The sequence below is a fragment of the Marmota marmota genome, unplaced genomic scaffold (genome assembly GCF_001458135.2).
Source record: "Marmota marmota marmota unplaced genomic scaffold, marMar, whole genome shotgun sequence".
Lineage (NCBI taxonomy): Eukaryota > Metazoa > Chordata > Mammalia > Rodentia > Sciuridae > Marmota > Marmota marmota.
Window position 1 is genome coordinate 25054208 of NW_025999968.1, and position 27807 is coordinate 25082014.

The following is a 27807-nucleotide window of genomic DNA, read 5'->3' on the forward strand; positions in this document are numbered from 1 at the left end:
AGAGAGAGAGAGAGAGAGAGAGAGAGAGAGAGAGAGAGAGAGAATTTTTTAATATTCATTTTTCAGTGGACACAACATCTTTATTTTATGTGGTGCTGATGATCAAACCCAGCACCCCACGCATGCCAGGCGAGCGCATTACCGCTTGAGCTACATCCCCAGCCCTGTACAAATTTGTTTTAAAACTGTATAAACCATTACCATTTGAATGCTGCAAGATAAGGATGTAATTTTACAGTTTTCTCCTGGCTATTTAATACAAGAAAATTTCAGTTTTGCTTAAATTTAGATTCCCAAGTTGCTTGGCATAATATTTGAAGGTATATGTGACATTTTATCAGCTACATCATAAGTATGTATGTGTGTGCATACAAACATGCATATAGGTATACACACATAATATTTTACTTACACGTAAGAAACTGTCCAAGGAACCATTTTCCATGTATTCTGTGACAATCATAACTGGTTTACCTAAGTATATGGTAAATAACAAATCATCATTATTACTGTCCAAATAATATCATACAACAAACATATATAATACACTTTTATACATCTGATGAACAAAAACATGTAAAAACATTCCTCTCCTCCAAATGTCACAGAGTTGCAATCAAATGAAACAAAATCTATGTTTCAATAGAAAATGAAATTAAATAAAGAAAAAAAGAAAACTGGTTTCTAGAACAAAGGCCCAGACCTTAGATTGTCCAAGTCCCCTTATTTGGCATGGTTTTCAGAGAACACAAAATATGCTCTTTTCCTCCCTTTAATTTCATTTTAGCTAATTATCAAAATCAAGTGTTTTACATTTCATCTTAAAATAGAATCAGGAATTCAAAATTCATTTTTCTCCCAAAACGCATTTACAGAGCTGGATGCTAAGTGTTCTTTTTTGTGCTGTTTAGTTAGAAGCAAGTAAATAAAAATCTGTACATTCATGGATTATATAAGAGAGTTATGTAAAACATTTGAGAATAATAATTACAATTTTTATCCCTATATTCAATTAACACATTGGATTTTTTTAAAACACATTTTATATCTGAAAGGAAAATAAAACTAAAATTAGAATTGCTGTTGGCAGTAATTTTAATAAGCATTTAGGAACCATGTGGCCTTAAATATGATTAAACCTTTTAATCCAGAATTTTATTGTATTTATATAGAAATTATTATGTGCAAAATACTGGTTTAATCCTTTTACATATATTAAACTTCTTATCATTTCCATTTTACACATGAGAAAATTGAGATACCAAGGTTAATTAACTTGCTCAGTGTCGTAGAGTTAACACTAAAAATCAAGAGTTGCAACCTGCATACTGTACGCTGTCACTGAGGAAACATTTAAAATAAGAAAAAGCTTCAGACAGAAAGATGCTAAGTATACCATATATGAAGAGCAATGGATAGAATAAATGTTTGACTACAGGTAATGATGTAGCTCAATCTATAGTAGGTTCTATAGATTAGTTTATATTAGAATCACTCCAAAAACTGTAGCCCTTATATAGTTGTTACAGTATAATGCTATATGAACAAAGCTAAAAAAATAACTCAACTTTGATAGCAACTAAGAAAATAAATAATGAAAGACAAATATTTCAAAACAAAAACGAAATTTCAAGTTTTTTTTTGATACACATGAAATACTAGTAAATTATGTAACATCATAGTAGGTACTTAAAAAGTTACAACATTCAATTTTACAGCATCAGTAGGCTTTATCAATCAATATTCTTTATTTCCTTTTTATTGCCTCCTTGCATAAAATCATTGTGAATTTAAGAAACTTGTTGAGTCACACAACTACTTATAGTCAAATATATTCCCAGTAAGGCTCTTTCTGATTTTAAGGCCTACTCATATTACTACATTGCAATTCTTTTTATTGTTGTTATAATACTTTAATTATAAACATTTCATGTTTCAAGATTTATGATCTTTAGAATATAAATCATAATAAGCCAAAATTTTAATTATTGAAAAAATTACTAGTATATCCTACAAAAAACAACTAGTTTCTAAATTACTTTTTCTTTTTGAAATGTTTGTTTTTCATTACTGATTCCCCTAATTGTTGTCTTAACTTGGACTATTAAAGAGAGCTATATAAAAAATTTGAGAATGAGTATAGTTAAGTATATGTTTTTTTCAGCTTTGCTCATATAATATTATGATGTAACAATTACATAAAGTGTTACACATTTATCTGGTTGATCTAATCATATATGAAAAGTCCCTTTAGTCAAAATTTTGAGCCTTCAGAACTTGCTTTTTCCAAATTCTAACTAAAGTTTGCTTTCACAATATTCAGGAATTCATGGAAGATTCACTCTTGGACCTCTGATGTCTCCTAAAAGACTGGTCCCAGAGACCCAACCTGAGATAAAATAAGTGAAATGAGTGAATGGAATGAATGAGTGAATGCAATTTTCCATATGCATGCTCTCTGTAGATCATCATCAGTGTCTGCCCGTGACCCTTCCTCAATATAATTCTATGGAGGTTGGGAAATATTGCCCATGATTATGGAGGGTGATACTCTACTAAAGTTAAATGTATACATGGGTTGTAGTCACAGATACTTTGTCTCATACTACCGGTTATTATGCTTGTGTCCTACTCAGACATGTGCTTATTTATCTCTCTTTTCCTCTGGCTCTTAGTCTTATGACTTTCATTTCTCATTAGCATGTCTAGTAGAATGTTTGGCAAGGGAAATAAAAGTAGCTAAAAAGTCAAACCAGTCAATTAAGTCAAAGCCCCGTGACCATTCACAAATCAGATCAGGCTGCATTTAACTCCCTAATTTAGGTATTTGTAAACACATCAGTTAAGATGGGCAAGTTTGAAAATGTGCTTTGCATTAAGTTCAAAGATTCTGAAAACCAAAAGTACAGACTTAAAGAGTAAACAGAATCGCAAATATTCTACCTTGGAAAGCAGTATTTTATTGTCAAGTTTCCCTCGAGATCTTGATTTTGATAAGTAAGGTTAAAGAAAAGAGTCTCGGGAAGTGGTGAAAAGAGTTCTAACATGCATTGGATGTAATGAGGAATTATTTATAATATGCCAGCTCATCTGCATATTATTTGGTGTATTTTCACTCAAGTTTGCATATTTTTTCATGTGTATTTTTATTTACATGATCAGCTCCCTCAATACGGAACTATATTTTTTACTAGCCTCAGAGACCCCAAAATATATCTGAGTATACATTCTAAACTTAATGAAAGAACTGTTCTCTGACTAGCTGAAAAGAAACTTCATCAAAAACAAGCAAAACAATTTGCTAAGGAGTTTTGCTTTTGTTCTTCAATTGACTTATGAATATAAAGAGTATGTAGATCTTTTATAATTATAAAGGAAGGAAAATCAGTCAGTTAGAAGAAGTTCATTTCCCCAACTATTTCCCCAATGGCTTAGAGACATTAGTAATCATTGAATCACTGCTTGATGACAGAAGAAATGTAATTCAAAATGTCTCAGAATTACAAGTTCAGCACTATTTCACCACAACCTTCTTAACCACATATTTTATATATGTACATATATTTGGAACATATGTATAAATAGTCTGTTCGAATAAATATTTTTTGTAATTTTCAAAAATCAGTTTGCTGTTCAATATATTTATGTTGAAACATAAAAGTATTTATAAATTATTAAAATATTACAAATCATTCAATTTAACTTCACTTAGGAAATGCTATTAAATTTTGCTAATAACAGCAATTGTGTCTTTTAATCTGCATCTTATTTCAAAAGAATTAAGCACACTTTAATAGATGAGTGTGATTCATAAAATCAAAACCTTTGGATTTTAGCATTAGCATTCTCTTATTAGATCATTTAATCAGAGTCAGGATGGAAAAAGATAAAAGTATAAATAGAAGGGATGTTAATGGAAGTTGACAAAACTTCACTGTTCCTAAGACAGACAGCTTGGATCAGCTTTGATAAGAAAAAAATGTTTTAGTTATATATTTTCATATGTTATATCTAATTATGATAAAAATGTTATAATAAATTCAGATTTTTTTCTCTGAGTTTCCCATCTGATCATTATAAAAATACAGGGCAATATTTTCCAAAATCCATTAAATCAAGGTATTGTTCTATTGAAATGACCATTGATAAAAATGGGCCAACTACATTCATCTTCAGTCCTAAGTCCACAACCTACCAGTGGACCAGTTACCATTGATAAAATCATGTCTATTATAATTCCTCTTTTCAAGATCAGGCTGATAAGCAGTCTCTCCAAACCTTCCCCAACTAACCATACTCTCAACCTTAACACATAGAATGAATTACTTAAATTTTTAATTAATTCATGCTTAAGCTGAAACAAAGTTTAATATCTAGAATTACAAGAATTGTGATCCCTTGTTTTATTCAGAGCTATGTCATACAGTAAATGTTGTTAACGAATACAGTAATATGACCATGTTCAGTTTAACTCTATAAGAATGATTTTGCTTCATACTTTTCAAGGTTTCTAACCTTTTGTTTCCTTATCTAATTGCAAAGTTTAATATTTTAATATAATACTGAGATGAAATAGTAGCAGGTTTCTTCTTCTTACTTTAAAAGAAGTACTATCAATATTTAATTTTTGATTATGAGGTCTGTAGGTTTGTTTTGGTTTTGATATACATATTGAGTATACATATTTTCTATGAATGATATGCTAGTAAACATTTAAAGTTCAGTGATTTTTGGTTTTCTGTGCCCATTTCACTGTTCCTAAGACAAACAGCTTGGATCAGCTTCGATGAGAAAAAAATGTTTAAGTTATATATTTTCATGTGTTATATCTAATTATGATAGAAATGTTGTAATAAATTAAGGTATGAGATGCTTTTTCTTCTATTTATTAAAGTTGTGAATGTTTGAAATTATTAAACATTAAACTAATTTTGCATTCTTGGAATAAACTAAACTTGGACATGGTTACTAACTTGTTCATATATTATTATGTATGAATTTACAACATTAGTATTATTGAATTTTTGTTTAGATTTCACAAAAATCTGTTTTATTTTCTGAGAGCAGTTGTATAGTTTGGTATCAAGATATAACTATCCTCATAACTTAGTGGTGTTTCTTTCTCTTTCTTCCTGAACATGTTTGTGTAAGACCAGATTACTCAGCTATTAAACATATGAATCTTATTTTATTTCTTCTCCTTTTAGGACAGTTACTATTTGTGCAAATTAGTGTTCTATAAAAGGTCATTAGCTGGGCTGGGATTGTGGCTCAGCAGTAGAGTGCTCAACTATCACGTGCGAGGCCCTGGGTTCGATCCTCAGAACCACATAAAAATAAAATATAGATATTGTGCCCAAGTACAACTAAAAAATATATTTTTTTAAAAAGGTGGTCAGTTTTTTGATTAATCATACTCTAACAAAATTTGTAAGTTGAATTTAATCTTCCAAAATATCCCTATTAATTTATTATTATTTTTTTTTAATATTTATTTTTTAGTTTTCGGCAGACACAACATCTTTGTTTGTATGTGGTGCTGAGGATTGAACCCGGGCCGCACGCATGCCAGGCGAGCGCGCTACCGCTTGAGCCACATACCCAGCCCGCCCTATTAATTTAAATGAATAAAATACACAATACAAAATCCTCTTTTAATTCAAACCTGACCAATTCATCTAAAAGACATAGTGGATGGGAAAAAATAAATAGAAAATGTTCTTTCAACATGTAAAAATAGCATTTCCTTCTTTATTTTTCTTTAATATACTAAATAGAGATTTTCCTAATATAATTGATGTGGGTATACAAATAAACATATTCTGATTTCATTTATTAAATTGCAATCATGAATATATGATAGCATTATCACACTTTCCAAATTTTGTTATGCTAACAAACTACTTCTGTAAATTATTTATAAGATAAACACAACATATGTGTTGTCTATTAACAATATCATACAAGTGCAATCATGAGACAAGAGCAAAATAAGACTTTAACAGAGACACAAATGGTAAATTAAGATTTAGCATTGTTATTAAAGTATAATATCCTATTTTAGCAATGTTCCCTCATTCTATGTGCAGAAAATAAGAATGTGAACATCACATATATAAGCCTTTGGTACAATACCAAAACTTACTCGAAGACAGTTATATTTTAATTATGAGAGATTCTAATAATGTTCTGTCCATGACATTTATGTAAGGGTACAGCTGAGTTGCATGATATATATATTTTTTTTTTCAGAAAATAATCCGGGGAAAAAACATACATTTCATACAGTATAAAGATCACTTATCCATACAGTATAACTTTTTCTATTTCTCTGAGCAAAATGTTGCCAATGAAAATTACTGTTAGTGTCTGAACATCATATAACTAATGGTGTGATGGCAGAAATATCAAACATTCACTGAAAACCAAGTTCCATCCTTTTGAACTTAAACTAAAATTGATAACACATGTTAGTACCTAGTTCTAAGCAGAGAATGTGCCCCCAGCTTTCTGCTACTTTGAAGATCAGAGACTCTATCACCTTCTCTTGTTTAAGACCATCAAGTTCAAAATGTACCATTAAAATTGTTTATGGCTAAATTCAAATAGAAAATATAATGACTGAATAACACACTTCTCTGAATGATTTGAAAATGAGACATTGTAATAAGTCCAGTATTTTCAAGCACACAATTGACAGCAATAATAGATAGAATTTCCTCAAATAAAAATAAATAAATAAATAAGGAAGTACTTTTACGAATTTTATTTACACAACTAGAATAACTGCTAATATGTCTAACTCAACCAGAAGTGGTAATAGAGATTTTCTCAGTTCTCTGTCACTTAATGTATTATTACACAATTTCATCTAATCTTTAATGTATCTGAACTTTTATTCCTGTGTTACATGTGAAGAAGTGAGTATCTATGAGTGGTTTGACTTATATGAGTTCTTTTAAACAGTTAGGCTAAATCAGAATTTGAAATCAGATCCACTCATTCTAGGAACAGATATGCTTGTTTTTCTTTATTAAATGCAATTTTTTCCACTAAATTGTAAGTTCTGTATCACTCGTGTGTATATTTGTTTGTGTATTTGTGTGCTCATGTGTATCTGAACTATGCAAGTTGATTTTTTTAGAAGTGGTATACTTTCAAAAACTATAATAACAGGAATAGAATAAATAACTCCTTTTGGAGACAAAATTGTCATGTTTATATATTAAATGCAACATATTAAGTTTATTGTAAAGAATTCTACTTCCTCTCTGTTATTATAGTGTGCCAGACTTAGAGCTTTTAAATACGCCACTAAGGAGTTCAAAATCTAATTCTGAGTCTAATACTCTATTATGTTTACAATATATGAGATGACTGGGATTTATATAGTCAGATTTGGCAGCTTCTTACATACTTACTTGACCAGGGAGATATATCAAGTTTAGAACTTTTACTTTAAGTATAAGGCACTTGTGATCCATATTAGAAAGTTCCAGAATCAGACATGAATAAGATGTCTAATGCATAATACTTGCAATTTTTAAAAGTCATTCTTTTTCTTAAGGCATATTTTTCTGCATTTTTTCTTGGGATTGTTTCATTGAATTTTTTCTGAATACCATTTTCATACTTAATTATTTTATGTTTTTATCGGAAGAAAATTTGCTACAGTAATAATGATAATATTATTATGATAATTTCCTTATTTTCAGTAAATATTTTGAGGGAACAGCAAAATATGAAGGGTTATTTTAAACAATTCAGAACAATGGCAACAAAAATACCAATTTACATTTGTTAAAATAATAGAGCTATGAGTAAGCTTAAATTTAAAGCTGATATTTAGTTTGATAGTGACTTTTACCATATTCTTTACTTAGTTGTAGGTTTTGGAGAAGTTAGGTAATGATTCTGTCTAAGCTAAAAGGTAAGACCTCCGTCACATAACTGCACGACTTTGAAAAATGCAATAAGTTTAATTACTAAAACACTAAAGAAAAACCTATTTATAAAGATACTACTCACTCTTTTCTCTCTGTGTCCCTCCTTCCTTCCTTTCTTTTTCCTTCTTCCTATCCCTCCTTCCTTCCCTCATTAATCAATTGTTTGTTCCTCAACATTGACAAACTAAGTTAACTACCATAATCCAGATTTTATTTTAATCCCTACTTTTGCCCTCTTTAGAGTTTATATTTTGCTTGAGGTATAAACTATAATTAATTATCACCAGAAATCTTTTAAAGTTTGAAGGATGCCTTGCTATGACCCACTTGTTAGGAAAGCTTCTAAAAACCAGGAAATTAAAAAAAAAATAGTGACATGCAAGAATAAAGCACAGAAATCTGCTTTTGTTTACAGAGTTGGGAATAGAGGTAAAATGAGTAGAGTAAGTTCCTAACGTATCTAACAACTTCTAGACAAGCTACCCTTGCAGTTGTTTGCTCAAATGTAAAAAGGAAAAGGTCATATCTAATTCAGAGGAAGAAGTGACAATGGAATAAGGCCATGGTACAAAGTTAGGCCCATAACAGGCACTTCATAAAAGAAAGCTTGTAAATACTGAAAGAAGAATGGCCATATTAATACATATGAATTTTCACTTTTTTTGTGGGACTTTGGATCTGAAGGATAATTACATAGTAAAGATGTCATGGAGAACATTAAATGGCTAAATGTCATAAAATCCTAGTGACATCTGATACTATAATTCAATAGACATAAAACAGTATGGTCTTTCCTCAAAAGAACAATTTTCTCAATCCTTACCACTCCTATCAGTATTTTTAATTAATTATTAATTTTAAAAAGAAAAAAAATTATCAGAAATATTTCAGCATTACTACTAAAATTGTCTGATTTTTAGAAGTCCAGAGGCAAGAAAGACATACTTCTTATAAGAGTTAACATGAGCATAGTCTATGGTTAAATCATTCCACATTGTTAAGTTCTTTATTCTGTTTATTTTATATGAGAACTCAAAAGGAAATCAAAGTATATTTCAATTATACCATGCCCCCATGAAGAAGGAAATGCCTTTTTAGTCACACTAATGTGAGAATAGGTATTAGTGCCATTTGGAAAGTGCTGTATGTAATATTAAAGAAAAATAACATTGTGAAAAAATATAATGAATAATGTCTGTTGGTAACCATAGAGTATGTAAATATGGTGCCAATGAAATATCCCCTAAAGGATGCCAAATTCCCTGCCATATGTTGTCTTTCACTATAAGGAGTCTGCTGCCAATTTCACTATTCTTCATCCTAGGCTCTACAATCATGAGGAAAAAAAGTCCCAGAGCATTCTCAAGAGGTTTCCATTGGGATTGGATCCAAAAATCACAGATATGCCTCACAGGATCCCTTTTGAGCTTGGCTGGAGAAACCATCATGGAAATAAATTTAGATCTCTATCACAGACTGTGAGCCAGAGCTTCCCCAGAGCAGTCAAGAATCCACCTGGGACTCTAGATTAGAACAATTTGAAATCTACAGAGAACCAAAAAAGACCTTGGGTCTACAGTGATTTCAATCTTTACAGCTCAGAAGAATTCCCAAGATGCCTATCATTTTCCTAAATGCAGAGGGTTAAGAGGGTAAAGATCTGGAAGCTGAAATGAAGCTGGTGAACAGTAAAAGACACAACTGAGCTAGCTAGAAGTCCTGTGGAAATTGAGTCATTGTTTTACTTCACAACTCTACATTCTAGGACATTCTCACCCAATTCTCTCTTTGACTGTCTTTGAATCAGCATATTTAAATAGCTCAACCTCTCAATTCAATGGATTTTTTTCCAAGATTTTTAAAATGTAGACTAACATTGACAATATACTACTAGTTAAATACTTTATCTCTATGGTCAAAGAAAGGCATTTTAATCCTAAACTGATCTTTTTTATGATCAGTTTAAAGACACTAAAGATACTTTCTCTTTCATTTTGGTTTTGGTGGTACTAGAGACTGAACCAAGGATTTCCCATATGCTGAGCATGTGTTCTACCACTGAGCTACACACCAGTTCCAGAACTAAAGATAGTAATGGAAAAAAAAAATCAAAAAATTTAAATGATTGAATTGGGGCTTAAACCACCTCTGCTCAGCACACACAAAAGCAGGTCTTGTGACTTTACTTACTTTTAGTAACAACTCCTTCCAATCGAATGATGTTGGGATGGTCAAACTGTCCCATGATGCTTGCTTCTCCCAGGAAGTCTCTCCTCTGTTTCTCTGTGTAGCCCACTTTCAGGGTCTTGATGGCCACTGAAATCTCTTTTTTTGAGGGAAGTTTTAAGCGACCACTGCATACCTCACCAAATTCACCTGTTAAAATGCAGAAGAAGAAAAGCAAAATATAAGGAATTATATAATAAAATATGATCACTATAGAACAATTGTGTGCTTTAAATAATTTTACTGTAATACTTATGTTTTGACCCAAAAGATGTACAGTAGACCTCCAAATTATTCTGGAAGATGGTAAAGAGAGACTGCCTAGGAAATTCCAGGACATCCACATCCCACTGGGAAAATGGACCTTGTCAGAAGCTCCATATATTTTTAAGTGTCACAATATGAAAAATATGATACAAAAAAAAAAGGAAAGTTGAAAGCTGTTATCTATCAAACTCTTTACCCTTTGTGGTAAGCGCTAAGAATATTCCAGAATAATCAACAGGTAAGCACGGATATTATGGGTTAAAGATTGGATTGAACTTCATATGTTTCTGACTATTCTTTTTTTTACCAAGATATCCAATTTGTGTATATACTCAGGCTCTGTGAAAATGAAAATGAAAGCATCTGCTATCAATTCATTTTATTGGACTATTGGTGTGTTGCATGATGGCCATATCAGCTATAAAGTTATCTGGGCTTCTGGGAGAACAATAATATAACAGTATCAAATAAAACATAGCATGTCTTAATAGAAAGAATCACTATAAAAACGTTTTTTAGATTCTGTGTCCTCCATGAAGAAGATGTCCTAAATGAACAATTAATCCAGACTGGGTTGAATGTGTGGTGTTGCTAATCTCTTTGATATAAATTGCCAGAACAGGATGGGCTTTGCCTTCCCTCCATCAATATACATTGCTATTGAGATTTGCCAGTCACTCTGTCACTAGATTCTGAGCTTCCACAGAGGTCTGTCACATTCATTTTTTGGTCCCCACAGCTGCCTTAATGACAGTCACAGGTAGTGTAGCGCTACCAATAGAATACTCCTTGTTCACAACTCTTAATAGTATGTGGATTGTTAGATCTCTTGTGCACCACATTAAAAATGACTTCCAGTATTGAGAATTTTTTTCTTTCTGAAATAGGTTAAGTACATAATCAATATTATAGACATTTTTGGATGTCTATAGACTTAAATAATTTTCTTGGTCTCATCTTCTCACTTTGAGATTTCTAAGACCTTCATACCCTATATCTCAGAGAGAAGTGAAATGACTCTCCCCCCATTTTTTTTTCAATCTTACTAAGTGGTTTGCCTCACAAAAGTAGAGGTATGTTCTGTGGCTTTACCAACTGCATGACTACAAATGACTTTCCTCTCTTCAGGAAACTTGCCCTATCTTAACCCTTTCTTAGTTTCCAACTCTATGACTCATGCTGCAACTTGGCAAAGTAAGTTAAAGTCCAAAAGCACTCACTGAAGCACTCATGTGACAAACACGTATCAGCTGGCAACAATGTAGCAATCACTGTGAAAAACACAGAGAGGTGATGGTATACAAGACAGCACCAGATTCCTCTCTTTGAAGAACTAGGGAGAAGATAACCATTTGCCAGCTATCCTGCTCTGTAGGATTATGGAGAGAAGTGGGGAGCAGAACTTGCAAAAGTTTACTGACTTTGCTAATTCCAAGACAGAATACATATGAAGTTGTGGAAATACTATAAGAAGGAGAGTTACTATGGTGAGTTACCAGGAAATCATTGTCAGAATCAATAAGCAAGAGTAATAGTCCTTTTCTTACATAGCGTTATCTGAATGTTACCAGAGAGCTCCAGTTCACTTTGTACAAACACTAAGTTTGAGAAAACCATAAAAGGCATTCATAATAAACTTTAATTTTTTAACTAAAGTTCTGTCATTATTACCTGGTAAAAAGGATTATGTTTTGGAATTTGCATGTCATCATTATTTACTGACATATCACTTGTCAGTTAACAGAAGAGATAGTACAAAAGCATGGTTAAGAGCATGAATCTTGGAGTCCAATTACCTAGGATCTAAATATTCTCAGTTCCCTATTAGATTTGTGATTTTTAGTGGATATCTTAACCTCTCTGTGTTTCCATTTTCTTATTTATAACATAAGTACACCAGTTGTTATCTACTTCATATGATGGTTATACATTAAAGGAAGCAATGTATGTAGATTCCTTGCAACAGTGCCAAACATGCAGTAAGTGACATCTAAGTGCTGGTCTATTTACTTCTTGGAATTCAGATGCACCTTAAGAAGATTAAATCATCTATCTACCTCTTAAGAGTATCTGTTTAAATATAATGGACAAACGAATACAAAGGTGTTTTTTAAATTGTCAAATTCTATATTAATAGAAGAGAGTTACGGTGATGGTGGTGATGATAAGTTTTATGTCTCTTTCAGTCAGCTTTTTTTGCTGCTATGACTGAAGGACCTGAACAGAACAACTGTAGAGGAGGAAAAGTTTATTTGAGTGCTCAGGATTTCAGAGGTCTTAGTCCATAGAAGGCTAGGCTCCATTCCTTTGGGGCTCAAGGTGAGGCAGAATATCATGGTGTGATTGGGAGGCAGAGGAAAGCAATTCACGTGGTGATCAAGAAGCAGAGAGAGACTTCATTCTCCAAATATAAAATATATACTTCAAATTCACAGCCCCAGGGACCCACCTCCTCCAGCCACATCCTACCTGCCTTCAGTTATCATACAGTTAATCCCTATCAGGGTTAAGATTGGGTTAAGATTCTCATAATCCAATAATTTCTCCTATGAACTTTCTTGAATTGTCTCACATGTCAGATTTTGAGGGACACATCAAATCCAAACCATAACAGTGTCACAGTGCACAAATATCTGTAAAGGTAAGCATTTTGTAAGAAACATTTTGCCTCACTAGAGAGATAAATGGCAGGAACTTAAAATTCAAGTGAGTCAATTATAATCTCTAAGTGAAACACCTAGAAATGATATATGTATACCTGCTTCAAAACTCACAAAATGGTGTTTCAGTAATGCTAAATTTTAAAAATTAGTAAGTGATTGATCAGATATATACCAGAAAACATCACCAATATATAAGATAGATATATTAAGTATTAATTTCATTATCTTTACATTAATTTAAAAGTACTGTGCTGAGAAAGTTTAGAAAGAGTGGGCAAACATAATTCCCAATATTTTCATCTAACAAAGTTTTATATTTTTTCAATTACTCTGCAAGAAGGAAACTTTTTATAAGAATGAAAATTTATATTCTAACATTTCTAAATAAAATCACAGCTACCACATATTGTGTTTTGTCATTTGTTTGTTTTTGTTTTTGGTACTCTAGTACATGTAGAACTTTTTATTTCCCTTAAAAATAGGTATGCTTGTGGAAATGGGTATTTTGATTTAAGATATACAATATAAAAATTACCCTTATTATATTTAAAATGAAAAAAAATACCCTACTATTGTTTAAGTAGAATGACCCTCTCTGACACTAGCGTTAGATCCCACTCTTGACTACTTTACTGAGGGAAGCATAATAAAAATATGTACTGAACACAGCTTGTGTTTCAGGGGAGTGTTGTACATGAACTACCTCATTTAATCCTCACAACAATCCTAAAAAGGCACTGCTGTGCTTTAGTGTCCAGACTGGGCTTTGAATATGAAAGCATCAGATTCACATTATCGTTTCTCATTTTTGTGTGACCTTAGTCATTCCAATGCTCAGTGATTTTTTTTTTTCTCATCTGTTGAAATGGAGACAGTAATACTTAGCTGAAAGGGCTAATAAAGTTAAGTATCATGTAAATTAAAGGCATAATAAATATTTTCTTCAGAAATTTTCAGGCTTTAAACTTGAAAAATTGATTGGATTAAGGAATAAAACTAGGAATTTTAATCATTATTAATTCCTCACTAAAACAAAATTGCTAATTTAAGATAGTTAATTCATGGCTCAATTTTATTTTGTCATATGCACTATGGGTATGATTTTTCTCAAGATCAAACACTTAAGTAAGAATTTCTGTATCATTTATTAATCTATATAAAATCTCTCACAGAAAATTAGAGAACCAACCCCCATACATAATACACACACACAGACAGACAGACACACACACACCATATGTATACATATATTCTTTATATAAATTTAATTAACTGTGAAATTACTGTCCTCATCTAAAATGTTTATTCTAAGAATAAAAGATGGTTGCTATTTAATTTAATGTAATTGTTAAACATTTTTATAAATAACATACATAAATTTATTTTTTTAAAACTAAAAGGGTTAAAATGTAGGTAAATATTCATAAAACAAGTTTGGCATGAAGGGCTATAGTGTAACTCAGAGATAGATCCCTTACCTACCATGTGGGAAACCCTAGGTTTCATTCCTGTTACCACTAAAGTAAACAAAAATAAATTAGAAAGATTATTATGAGTTAATTTTTCTTGAAAGTATTGTTATAGAAATTGGCACATCCACATTCATTATATTAGTATACAATTTTTCCTATTTTAGTATATATTTGAAATGGTACCAAAACAAGTTAAGATATTGGTAACATTTAAAGTTGCAATTCCATATTCTATCTTGTAATGACCAACTCTCTCAAAGCTAGTCCAAGCAGTCTAGAGTTGTATGTGTGTTACATATTGCATTATATTTAACCCACCTTAAAGATGTACCAATTTGTGAATCGTATAGGCATAGCTTTATTGCTCTGAGTATAGTAAATACAAATATTTTCTGCAAAAGCCTGAATATGGGCCATGTGTCTGATTATTCACAAATATATCTGAAGAGAGAAAGAACAAAGAAGATATTTTTCTGATCCTTAATGAGCATTGGGGATTATTAAGTGCTTCAGTGTAAGTTGACCTCTGCTTATCACATTTATCATTTATCAGATACAATTTTCATAAGGGTGCTTTGTCACAACTCTGTGTTCTGGCTCTCTGGCTCTGTCAATAGGACTTTGCATAAATCTTTTACCAGTGCAGAGGGCTTCAGATTCCAAGGTTGCAGTGATGTCTGTCTGGCCTTCTGGACACTGGTTGAGTATAAGTGAGTTTTTTATCTTCTATTAGCCTCCAGTTAAGGGTGCAAAGACCTCATGCAATTTGTGCTACTGCAGTTCCCATGCTGGAGAACAGTGCACTCTTGTGGGGCAGCTTTAAAACCAGCCAGACAAAACCTTCTGCATCCCAGAGCACGAAGCAGGACTGCACCCACAAAACAGAGTAATTGACATATGTCTGCTTTGGAACTGGGTTAGAAGCAAGGTGAAAGTGTATGCGATCTGATCTTAGATGGTAAAGAAAGAAGCGCCTACTTCAGTTTCCTTTTCTTGAGCACTGGTTTCATATTTTAATATTGCCTGTACATGTGAGTTTTTAAGAGAATAAGACATGAAGAAAATCAGAAAAGAAGCGTTAGAAAATTATCATTTTATTTAGATAATATAAATTACTCAAATTTTCCCTTTTACATACAAACTATTGCTTGAATTTTAAATATTGTTGTGGCATACAGAAACCATAGAGGCAATTACATGCACATTTGTGCAAAGAAGCATCAGTCACAAATATATAAATATAGTACTTGCAGAAAATGTGATCTAATAGGTTATGCATAATTTAATGAGTTAATTCCTCAGACTCTCACTTCATCAACATTACTAGTTTTGTTCTGATAGAAATATTAAAGGGTGAGATGATGGTGCAAATCTCTTTGTTATTGAGCATAGTTCATATTTGCTTTTGAATAGTGGTTTTATTTTTATGCATGTTGCCATATATTTTGGTTATCCATGTGTTGTGAGCAAATACATAAAATACCATTATTCAATACATAGCTGAAATTTGTATTAGAAAAATGCAACTTCTATTACTAATCACCCTACGGATTTTTGATAATAAATGTATAATTGAGTTAACTGAATTTATGATTAATGATTAGAACAAAAACTGTGCATAAAGACAACTTTAATCCAAATAAATTTACTATATAAAGTCAAGTAGTTCATGTTACTTAAAATATCCTTTCAAAATAGCTGTGATAAAATTTATGCAAAGTGTGTCAGCGTTTTATTTTTTGTTGTTTGCTCTTTTAATTCCGAAGTAGATATTGAAATTCAAAAATAAATTTCAATTCCCACACATGTTTAAAGTGAGACACACTTTTATCCTGTTACCCCTACTTAGTCAAATAGCTTTATGACACATGATCAGCGTGGCCATGAGAAGACTGAGTCATGGCTGCTGCCGCCTCTGAAATTCAATAAATAAAAGGCAGCCAGGTCTGAGAGTCTGTAAGTCTGGCACCTTTGAAATCATTACTTACCATTAAATACCCCTTTTATTTGTTGCCTGTCTTTGATCATGAAATCTGAAATGCCACTTTCCCTTGCAATATACTCAGGCAACAAAAACTGATCAATCTCAGGTAGCATTCTTATTGAAAACTTGTGATTACCATCCTAGGTCGGTAGTGGGATTATTGAGGTACTTACCTGCTCCAACAACTTTGTCAATGGATATGTTGGTGGCATCCAATTCCTTAGCAAACTCATGAACTGCTTGTGTTGGGTCCTCATAAGTATGTGGGTCAACATAAGTTCTGAGACCTGGAAGTTTTACTGTTTAAGGGTAAAGGCATTATTTTAGTGAGATTTATAAAACTTTAAACTGAGCAAATTTTATGATAAAATATTGGCTAAAAAATTTTCCATCCCAATATGGTACAACAAATCTTAGTTTTTTCTGTGAATAAACTAAAATAATAGAAATAATAATAAAAAATAATAGAAACTGAGATTTTTGACCCACATGTTTAAAATTTAAGAAAACTTATTCACAATGAAAGATAAAGAGCCACATGAGGAGTTTTCTCTGCAAAGACACTAGAAGGAGAATTGACATACAAGAAAGTGGATCTTAAAAGGGTAAATCAACTGTTTGATACTATACAGCTTTTATCGACATTCACAATCAAAATCACCTACTGAAATTATTGATCAACTTTCATTGTGGGTATGGGTATAGACACACCAATATACTATCCATCTGCTAAAATCTTACGTAACTTTTTGACATAAAGGCAATATAAGCATTTTTTATAAGCTTAATAACTGTGATAAGAAACTATGTTCCAAACATAAATTATGTATATATTTATTAGATACTAATTTATTAGATACTAATTATTTATTAGATACTAATCTCCCTTGTTATAGATTTATTTATTAAATTTTTCTGAAGGTGAAATTTTTCATGATGTTCTGTAATTAAAATATTAAAGACAAATGATATCAGTGAACTTGCTATCATTTAGAAAAATAACTCAGATAATTTGGAATTATTTCTGAAAGAAATCTCAATTTGATGAGATCAGTTAAATTTCATAAAAAGATTGTCATTAATGAAAACTGCAGTTTAAGTCTCACTGTATATCTACTAATAATTTTGATTGTACTTTTTAAAAAAAAATCTTCATTTTTTAGTTGTAGTTGGACACACACCTTTATTTTATTTATTTATTTTTATGCGGTGCTGAGGATTGAACCCAGGGCTTTACACATGCTTTTTGAGCACTCTACTTACTGCTGAGCCACAACCCCAGCCCAATTATACTTTTAATCTTGGTAACATTGATAACAATGCTTTAGCAGGGAACGTGGATGCTTAATAGTTATATATTTTTCATTCATTACATAAGTTATTGAAGAATTTTTTTTCTTTTAACTCAACAAATAAAATCAGACATTATAGTTTTCAATATTGCTTCATAATGGAAGATTTCATGAACAGAATGGCAACTGAACACTCTATTGGCCAATGATAACTTTGAGTCAATTTTGTCTTTTTTACAAAGCCACTGTCATCAGTCGTCCTAAAAAGCCTTTGGCACAATAAAAGAACTAGGGACTCTCAGGGACAGGTGTAAAAACTGTTTTCCTCAGCTCCTTCTTCAGATGACTTTGAGGCAGCAGAACTGGAATGCGAGGGTAAGGGAGCAAACTGGGATGCAGAACAAAGGCTGATAATGCACACTGCTGCTTCTCTGGTGTCCAGGATGCTGCTATAGGAGAGCAATACCCTCCAGCCTGAGGCATGGTGTGGATAATTTGAAAAGACACCACTATCTAGTAAGTCAACATCCCACGGGAATGGGGAAATTTAAGTATTGGCTTGTGCTTTGAGCAAAGGACTAACGATGGAGCTTTTAAAATGAGAACTCCACTTTGGGGGGTCTTTCTGGCTTGGATTGCTAAGCTCGTATGGTAAGGAGAAAATTTACTACACAAATGCTTGTCAAGTACTTAGTGATCGATGAATAAAGGTGATTATTTTTGTATTTAGTATTTTCATTGTTACTATTTATTTACAGTTTTCCCCTTAGTGCTTATGATGGAACCCAGGGCCTGGCACATGCTAGGAAAATGCTCTACCACTAAGTCACATCCCTAGTCCTATTTACAACTATTAATATTATTGAGGTTTCTCAGTTTTAGAGTTTGGGATCACAAATGTCATTTATTTTAAGCTGACAGATTATTTGCCTACTTCTTTCATGTTGTTATAATTTGAATCATAAATGTCCCCCAAAGACTCATGTGCTGAAGGATTGTTCCCCAGTTGCTAGTGATATTGGAGGTGATGGAAATTTTAGGAAGTAGAGCCTAGTTAGGAAAGGTGGGTTACTGGGTGGGGGCATATCTCATCCCCAATCCATCTCCCCCTCACCTCCATGAAGAAGTAGGCAACTGTGTTGCAGTCCTCCTTCTGCCATGATGTTTTGCCTCACCTCAGGCCCAAAAGGAACAGAGCTAGCTGACCATGGATTGAAACCTCTGAAACTAAGCCAATGTAAATTCTTCATCCTCTAAATTGATTTTCTCAGGTACTTAGCAATAAAAAGTTGACTTACTCTTTTATGAAAACAGCAGAGTCATCCTTCAACACAGAGGTCTATTATACGTTGCTATTATTACACTAAATAACTATCCGTAATAAAACATTTTACTCTTAAAGCAAGGCACAGATTAAGGAAAGCTATCATACATTTCTTGCTTTGGCGTAAGAAAAAAAAATGTATAATCTACCACAGAATTACTAAAATATGTTAAGAGGCAAAGTCTTGTTAGATTCTTTTAGTTTAGTCTGTTTGGTTACATGTTAATATAGACACATGAGGTTAATGAGGCTATATTATATTTTGATATACCTCTACTGATTTAAAAGTAAGGTTAAAAAATTCTAGCAGTCTCTTCCAGGAAAAAAAAAAGTAACCCTTTAAACATTAAGTAAAATTATTATTTTTTTGGTAAATAATTACTAAAATAATTAATCACCTTGCAGAATTTAAGAAAATCAATTCAAGGAGATTTGTTGGCATCAGAATTTACAAAGTATATGAAATGAATTGACTGCTCCATCTCAGACATTTTTTTTAAAGCACTAACTTTACAAAGCCATCAAATGTGTTGTTAGAGTTATCCTTTAGTAACAATTAGCCTTAGAGAATATCTCTATTACTAATTTGAAAAGTATATACTCACCTCCCCCGAAGTCAGTAATATTCACTTCTAGTAATTAAAATAAGGCAAATTGCTTTTCCTTCCAGATGACATTGAGTGTGTTTGGGGGGGGGATACAAATACAAACACACATACCCCAAGTAAAATGGTCTGTTCACCAAGGGAGCTTGGCTGCTGATTTTTAACTGCTCGCCCCAGAGGTTCCGGGACTCAGGAGACTGAGGTTGCAAGGCACATAATCCCTTCACACCAATAATTAAGGGCAGCATACAGAGTAGCTGGGCTCTGTCATGAAACCCAGATAATAAACACATGCACACGTGTTAAGCTGCACTACTTTACAGCTCGTTCTGTGCAAACACAATAATTTACATTTCCATTTTACCAGCATGCGTTGCCCCAAGGATAGCAAAAATGTAAAAAGGTTCAGCCAGAGAGGGCAGGGGGACAGCATCTCAGAAGGTGAAACACATATTGTTTCTTTTGAAGCAATATTATAGGATTTGTAATAAGGCTGGAGGGAATAGTTCATAGCTAGAGCTTTTTAAAGTAATACCAAATAAATGGTCTGAAATAAACCAGCTGTAGTATCGAGAGGCACGAAGTTTATGAATGCATATAAGTTACTTTATGTTTTTTGAAGCCAGGATAAAATGTCTTTATTTTTGTTGTTGTTAGTCTATCATGAGGATATTCTCCATTAAAAATTAAAGTTTCAACTAACTGCACCATAAAAACCAACAGGAGACACATGAACCTGTTCACGATTGCTCTGCAGGAATTTATCAAAGCACCATATTCAGAAGACTTATAATTCTCATAAAATTAAGTAAATCAGCATCATCTTGCTGTAATAATAATATGTTTGTCAGTTGTCCAACTCTAAGAGGGAGTTAATTCCAAAGAATATAATTGTTCTAATTTATGCATGGGGATTGTGATAAATTCTTTGGACCAGTGGGGACAAAAAATGGAAAAGAAGTATTCTATAATTTGTTTATGCACTCTTCTAAGACTTCTGTGCTGATAATGTAACTAATTTGGATTGATGTGTCATTGATATTAAGATAATAGCACTTTGGCTTTTTTGTGGATTTTCCCATAATGATTGCAAGAGATGGACAGAAAAAAAAATGATTCTGTAAACTCTTACATTGTTTCATCTCACACAACTTTACATTTTAGCAAATACTTCTTTTTCTTTTTAACTTCCTTTTTAAGCTACCCCATGCATCCTAGATGTTAGCAACAAATAATCAAATTTAACTTAGTTTATAACCAAAGTTATCATTTTTTAGATATAAATCCAAAGGCTTACAGGAAGTACCACGTTGATCTGAAAGTAATTTTAGGAGGCAACAGTGAATGCCAGCAAATGCTTATAAGACGACATTAGCTGCATTGAGAGATTTTAGTGCACATGAGCATGAGTGTAGTCTGTACTAATTTCCTGCTGTAAGAACATGTTATTCCTTTTAGGCCACTGATTAGTAATTGCCACACTGAGCAGAGCCATAGTTCTGAAAAACAAAACACCTGGAACGATTTGTTTCACCAGATGGAAAAGAAAATGAGTCTTTTTTTTTTTTTTTTGATGTAAACACTTAGTTACCTAAAAAGAGTATTACTTTTAGAGAATATTAAAATACACAAAATTGGTTGGTTTAAAATGAGGAGGAAAAGTAGAAAAGTGCTGGCTTTTCTACCAGTTGGATATCATATAACTCCAAAATAAATAGTTTATTCTCAAGCTCTTTCTTGGTTGGTTGATAAAATGGAGGAAAGCATTTCACATAAACAGAGGTTGTTTATATTTATTTGGCAGTTAGGAAGAGAAAAATATTCCATTTAGATTTTAGCAAAGGACTAGTAATAAGGAAATTGAAGATACGCTTTGCATTTCAGCCACGCAGAGCTGACTACAGTTCTTACTGCTCATCATGTGCATTATTTGAATATAAACCACAGGTTACCCTTCACTTTAACTTAAGTATGCTGAAATGTAGCCATGTAAAAATTGCTTAATGCAAAGCCATGAATTTCCTTCTTCTAAAATAAATTTAATTTACTCTATTTTTCCATAAAACTACTTTTGAATTCCCTTTGTCAAGGGGGAAGCTATCCAATTATAAATCAACAACTGTTAAAACTAAAATGCTAAAACAAAACCAAGTTTAGAAACTTACAGTGCCCATTCCCAAAGTGAAGTCTTTTTTCATCCGCACCATGTTTTGATTTGTTATAGCCACAGAACCTAGAGGTAAATCAAGGGAACAGAACACATAAGGAAAAAAAAATGCTTTAAAAAACGATTATCTATGATCAGAATATGCAAGGCACAAAAAAAAGTAAAGCTTTTTCCTCAAACAATTAAATGCTTTAGTGAAAGTTTATTGACTTCACATTCTCCAAATCCTAGGTAGGAAGCCTCTTTTCCTGGGGACCCTAGAAAGCTGCCTAATGAGGAGATATGGAGAGTGGCTTCCCTGCTGTGCAGACCCCTCCAGCTCAGTTTTTATAATGGCCTTAGAATGTGTTTATAGTATTTTTTAACAACTACTGTTAGAATGAATGAAGGGTGAAGTCTCCAATGGTAATGATTAGTGCCACGTAGTGCTGCCAGTAGTTTTGGTGAGAAAGTGTCAAGGGAATCTAGGGTTATTGAAGTGGGAGGGGATAATTGGAAAAAGAAGGCAGACACTCGGAGTGGGGTCAAAAGAGAGAAGTGGTATGCTTGGAGAGTAGGCACAGGAATTAATGGAAAAAAAGAAAATCAAAACGAAGAGGAAAGGAAAAAAAGAAAATGAGGAGAAAAGAAAAGACCCAGAATACAAATGCTAACATTGTTATTTGATAAAAAAGACTTTATTGACCATACCAAAATTTTACAGCAATCAAGGGCAGCAAGGAAAGCATGGTCAAAGAACCCAGTCAATGAGACAAGAACTCACCTCCCAATCAAAATATATATGACGACGGTGAGGAGAATAATGGCCACTGCGGCTGAAATGGCAATCATTACCACTTGGCTATTTTCACCAGAGATGGAAAAAGCTGTAAGGTGAAGAGAATAAAAGAAGAAATGGACAGGAATCACCACATCATGTCTGACATATGCTGCAGAGCTTGTCAATGAGGCCCTGTATTCTGCTTTTACCTAAAACGTTCTTTAATGTTTGATTCCATACTTCAGAATTTTTCCTTTAGTGTAAAAAATAAACAAATCTCCCATAATTTGGATTGAAATTTATTCTACCTCATTAATAAATGAAACAAGCATTGAATAAGGAATTAAATACTCTCTTTCATCATCAATCGATACCACCTGAATACCTTCTGTGTGGAAGGTGCTGGACTTCTTTTCTCTATCCTTATTAGCAAGAAACTTGTTGGATAAGCCAAAAGGTATCAAAAGAATATAAAGAACAGGTAAAATGTCCCAGTAGGAACAGTAGGAAATAATAAAAACCTTCTAATTAAGCTTGTTTTTCCTCCCAATAAAATGTGATGTTTAAAAAGTGGTGTTTCATTGGCAGCAATATGGATGAGCCTATAGGACACTGTGCTAATTAAAATAAGTTAGACACAGAAGACAAATGCTTCACATCTCACTTTTGTAAGGAATTAAAGAAAAAAAAGTCAGACTTGTAGAGAGGATTCGTGGCTTCCTGAGGCTGGGAAGGGTTGTGGGGTGGGGATGGAGACAAATTGACCAAAGTATACAAAGCTCCAGTTAGATAGAAAGAATATGTTTTATGTTTTCAAAAACCTATTGCAGAGCAAAGCAACTACAGTTAATAAAAACATATTGTACATTTCAAGATTTTAAATGCTCTCACTATAAAAAGAGACAAGTATGTGAAATGATAGGCATGCTAAGTGGATTGATATAATCATTTCACAGTGTGTACGCTTATCCAAACATAACATTGTGCTCCATAACTATAAAAAAAAAGTATTTGTCAGTTACAAATTGAAGCTAAATTGAAAAGAAAAAAAAAGAGCGATGTAATACCTGACTCATGGACCTCAACACCTATCACCAACAAGCTCTCCCACATGCCTAGCTTTTGAAATGGCCCCATTACTCATTCATTCACTGAGAGAAGAACTCAGCAAAAATGGCCCAGGAGCCAAAACTGACGTGCTGTCAGTTTAGCTGCAAACTTAGAATTACTGTACATTTTTTAACGATTGTAAAAAGTGCAAAGAACAAACTTTTGTGACCTGAAAATTCTTTGAAATTCAAATTTTATTGTCCCAAAGTTTTACTGATACACAGCCACATAATTTCTTGTGTATGAATGATTTTATGCTACAGTGAGCAGCAGCAACAAAGACTTATGTGCACAAAGACTAAAATATTTACCTGGCTCATCACAGAAAATATTTACTGACCTCTCATCCAGAACAATGCTTCTCAAACTTTCATAAGTGTACAAACCATATAGAAATCTTTTAGAAAAACCAGTTTTCATTCAGTGAGTCTGGAATGGGGACTGAGACTGTACATTTCTTATGATGTCTCAGGTGATACTGATTCTGTTTGTGCCAGACCACAACATTTCAAGTAGAAAGGATCTAGACCATAAATATGAAATCACCTTGTTCTCTCCCTATTCTCATCCTTCTACATCAAGTGAACCACAAAATCTTCTTAAATATTCAGTTTCTACCTCCATTTCTCTCCTGGATGATTATTTAAACTTCCCAATTGATCTCTATTTGCCTGTCTTTTCTCTTTTACTTTGCTACCTGATTACTGCTTCTCAACCATGAATTTGAACACATCACTCCTGTGCATAAAATTCTGCATGATTTTCCATGAATTTCAGATAAAATTTCATAGCAAGGCATATAAAGCCATTTAGATTCAATTCTCTGTCTAAATTCCTAGCCTCAGCTCCTACAACCTCAGTAAGCATTCTAATCTCAATAGACTTTCTAAAACATAAGCAGTTCCTGGAACTACCTCTTTCATAATTTCATATTCACATGTGTTATCTTTGTGGTAAAAGCTGATTAAACATGTGAACAAATTATGCTCAAAAGAAAAGCAAAGGAATCAGTCACTTGAATACTGTCATCACATCACAAGGAACCAACCCTGTATCTTTAACTGGATCACATCCAAATTTGGAAGACTTTCTCCAAACAGGTGGTTTTAGAAGTAATAAAATGACATGACGCAAGAAAATAAATGGGGTGGATAGGCTGTTAGAACTTTCCTAAGCATCTGAGAAAAGAGCTCAGAGTGTGAGAGGATGGCACACCATAATATAAACTGTTGCAAACACTTTATTCTGTCCTACTAGCAAACTCTTGTTTACACCAATGTGGCAGTCAGGAGAGTGTCTGCTCAGATATCCCTGCTGCCAAAAGTGCAGTGAGAAGATAGATTCCAGCTGCTGCACTTCAGGATCCAGGGTGCCCTTTACAAACTGACCATGATGGACAGGGCAAGGACAAAGAACCAGAGTCCAGCCATTCTTGCCCAATGCAAAACTCCTCAAATGGATGATCTACACTCTGGGGCTCCCCATTAGTTTTACTGAGACTCTAAGAACTGCTCTGCAGTCTGAAGCTCTTCCTTCCTGGTACTCATTCTTTCTTTCTTAATTTGCAGTGTGAGGGGTTTAACCCAGGACCTTATGCCTGCCTGCTAGGCAAGTGCTCTACCACTGAGTTACATCCCTAGCTCTTTTCAAATTTTGTTTTGAGACAAAATTTTGCACGTAGTCTTGGATGACCTAAAACTTATGGTCTTCTTCCTCTTTTTTTCGTAGGTGACAGACATCTACCATTGTCTGAGACTCTTTGTCCACCACCCCCTTGTAATTTCCCATGCATCTCCCCCTAGAACCCTTGCTCTTGAAATTCCATCATAGAATCTGTTTCTCAGAGGATCTGAACTATGTATCCCCTTCTATTGGATACAGATGTGTGAATAGTCTATAAAATAGCTCATCTCAGTATTTCAAAGTGACTCCATAACATATAATGACTACTTTAACTCACACTTTTTATTTTGTACACTGTAACACTTTCCAAAAATTAGCAAGTGTTGGCAGGGCATGATGCACGCCTGTAATCCCAGCTACTTGGGAGGCTTAGGCAGAAGGATAGCAAGTTGGATACTCAGGGACGCTGAGCCATATCCCCAGCCCTTTAATTTTGTTTTCATTTTGAGGCGGGCTCTTGCTAAATTGCTGAGGTGGCTTTGAACTTATGATCCTCCTGCCTCCAGCCTCCCAAATTCCTGGGATTACAGGCATGTGCCACTACACCCTGCTCTCTTCTCATTTTAATCTATCCTACATATATTGTTGTCTTTCTCTCCCTCAAGAAGAGTAGTTACAAGTTCATTCTTAAGAGCCAGATTGCCTAGATTGGTAGTTGTTTGCTATGAGACATGATTTTATTATTTGAGGATTAAATGAATGAATACAACTAAAACATTTAGAACAATGCCAGATACATAGGAAGTACTTAATAACTTACATATTGTTATTATGTAATTTCCCTGGTGAAAAATTTAGAACAGTACTCTATCTCTTATAAAAGTCTGCATTTTAATATACAGAACTCTCTACTTAAAGATTCTATTGTCTCTTTGTCAAGTTGCCTTAATGTCCTCTATTAATATTTTCCAAGAGATTAAAGTTGATGCATATTAATTCCTTTTACTTTAAACAATTTTTTTTTGGTACTGGGGATTGAATTCAGTGATACTCAACCACTGAACCACACCCCCAGCCCTAATTTGTATTTTATTTAGAGACAGGGTCTTTCTGAGTTACTTAGCATTTTGCTTTTGCTGAGGCTGGCTTTGAAATCGTGATCCTCCTGCCTCAGCCTCTTGAGCCTCTGAGATTACAGGCCTGTGTCCAGCTCATATTCATTCTTTACAAACAATAAAAAGAAGTTTTGAGGTATTTAGGAGTCCTAATTTAATTGTGCCTGGGGCTCATCTTATTGAAATATAACATCCAGTAGAATCTTCTAATTCTTAGATCACAAAGGCTCTGCCTTCATTGTTGGATTAAGGTACCTACTATAAGGGCTTTTGAGAGTATGCTCTTTTCTTGCCCTTCCACCCCCTACCATGAGAAACACAAAGGCCTTCACAAGGCACCAGATTCAGTGCCTCCATTGTGTACTTCCAGCTTCAAGAACTGTTATAAATAAATTCCTATTTTTTGTATAAATTACCAAACCATAGGTATTCTGTTGTAGCTGCAAAAAATGAACTCTCTTACACACACACAGACACACAGACACACACACTCCACATAAACACTGAGTGATCACTGTATCAGGTACTATTTTAACTACTTTATAAATGATAATTAATTTAACCAACATTTAAACCTCATGGAGTGACATGTATGATTTTCCCCAATTTCCAGGTAGGGAAACTGATGCAAGGAAGTGATTTTCCAAGGTCATCCTAAATGCAAATCACCTCCAAAATACTTGCTCCTTCTATATCTTTCACAGCTTTCTTGGGTATAAAGCATACATCTTGGATTCAGGTTCTGCCCACCAAGGGTTTCTACATAATTGGTCTGTCTGCTTTTCTACATGTCATACTGTTCTTCTTGTTTTGGTAGGAGCTGTATTCATTCTTGGAAAATCCTTTTGTACTTCTGAACTCTATGTTTTTTGTGAGTATTAGTGTTGCCTCTTTACTTAGCATGTGAGGGTGTAGCAATGGATCAGGACTCCAAACTTGGAGATTTTAGTTTCATTGCCCCCATTTACTAGCTATGCAAGCTTGGAAAAACACACAACTCTGTCTTACATCATGCATAAAAGGAAAGTATCTAATAGTTTACAGAACAGGATCAAATGAAATGTTTATGAAAACGGTTCATATCCTGCCATATAAATGCACAGGCTCTAGAAACAGATCAATTACCCACCAACCATGAGACTGTGGGAGGCTTATTTAACCTAGTTATGCCTCAGTTTCCTCATCTGTATAAAGATGATTGATGATAAGTGCTGACATTCAACAAATAAGATATTTTAAAGCACTTAAAATAT

At 33.3% G+C, this 27807-nt stretch overlaps 1 protein-coding gene across 2 annotated transcripts in view; it reads right to left on the minus strand.

The window, feature by feature from the left end:
• Positions 1-27807, minus strand: part of Epha3 (EPH receptor A3) — a 342712-nt gene that overhangs the window by 43148 nt on the left and 271757 nt on the right. For both annotated transcript variants that reach the window (XM_015478632.2, XM_015478631.2), the window contains exons 8-12: positions 22710-22812; positions 21945-22012; positions 16732-16857; positions 10137-10322; positions 413-474 (exon numbers count right to left, since the gene is read on the minus strand). In XM_015478632.2, the coding sequence (XP_015334118.1) occupies positions 413-474; positions 10137-10322; positions 16732-16857; positions 21945-22012; positions 22710-22812 (545 nt within the window). The remainder of the gene's footprint in view (positions 1-412; positions 475-10136; positions 10323-16731; positions 16858-21944; positions 22013-22709; positions 22813-27807) is intronic.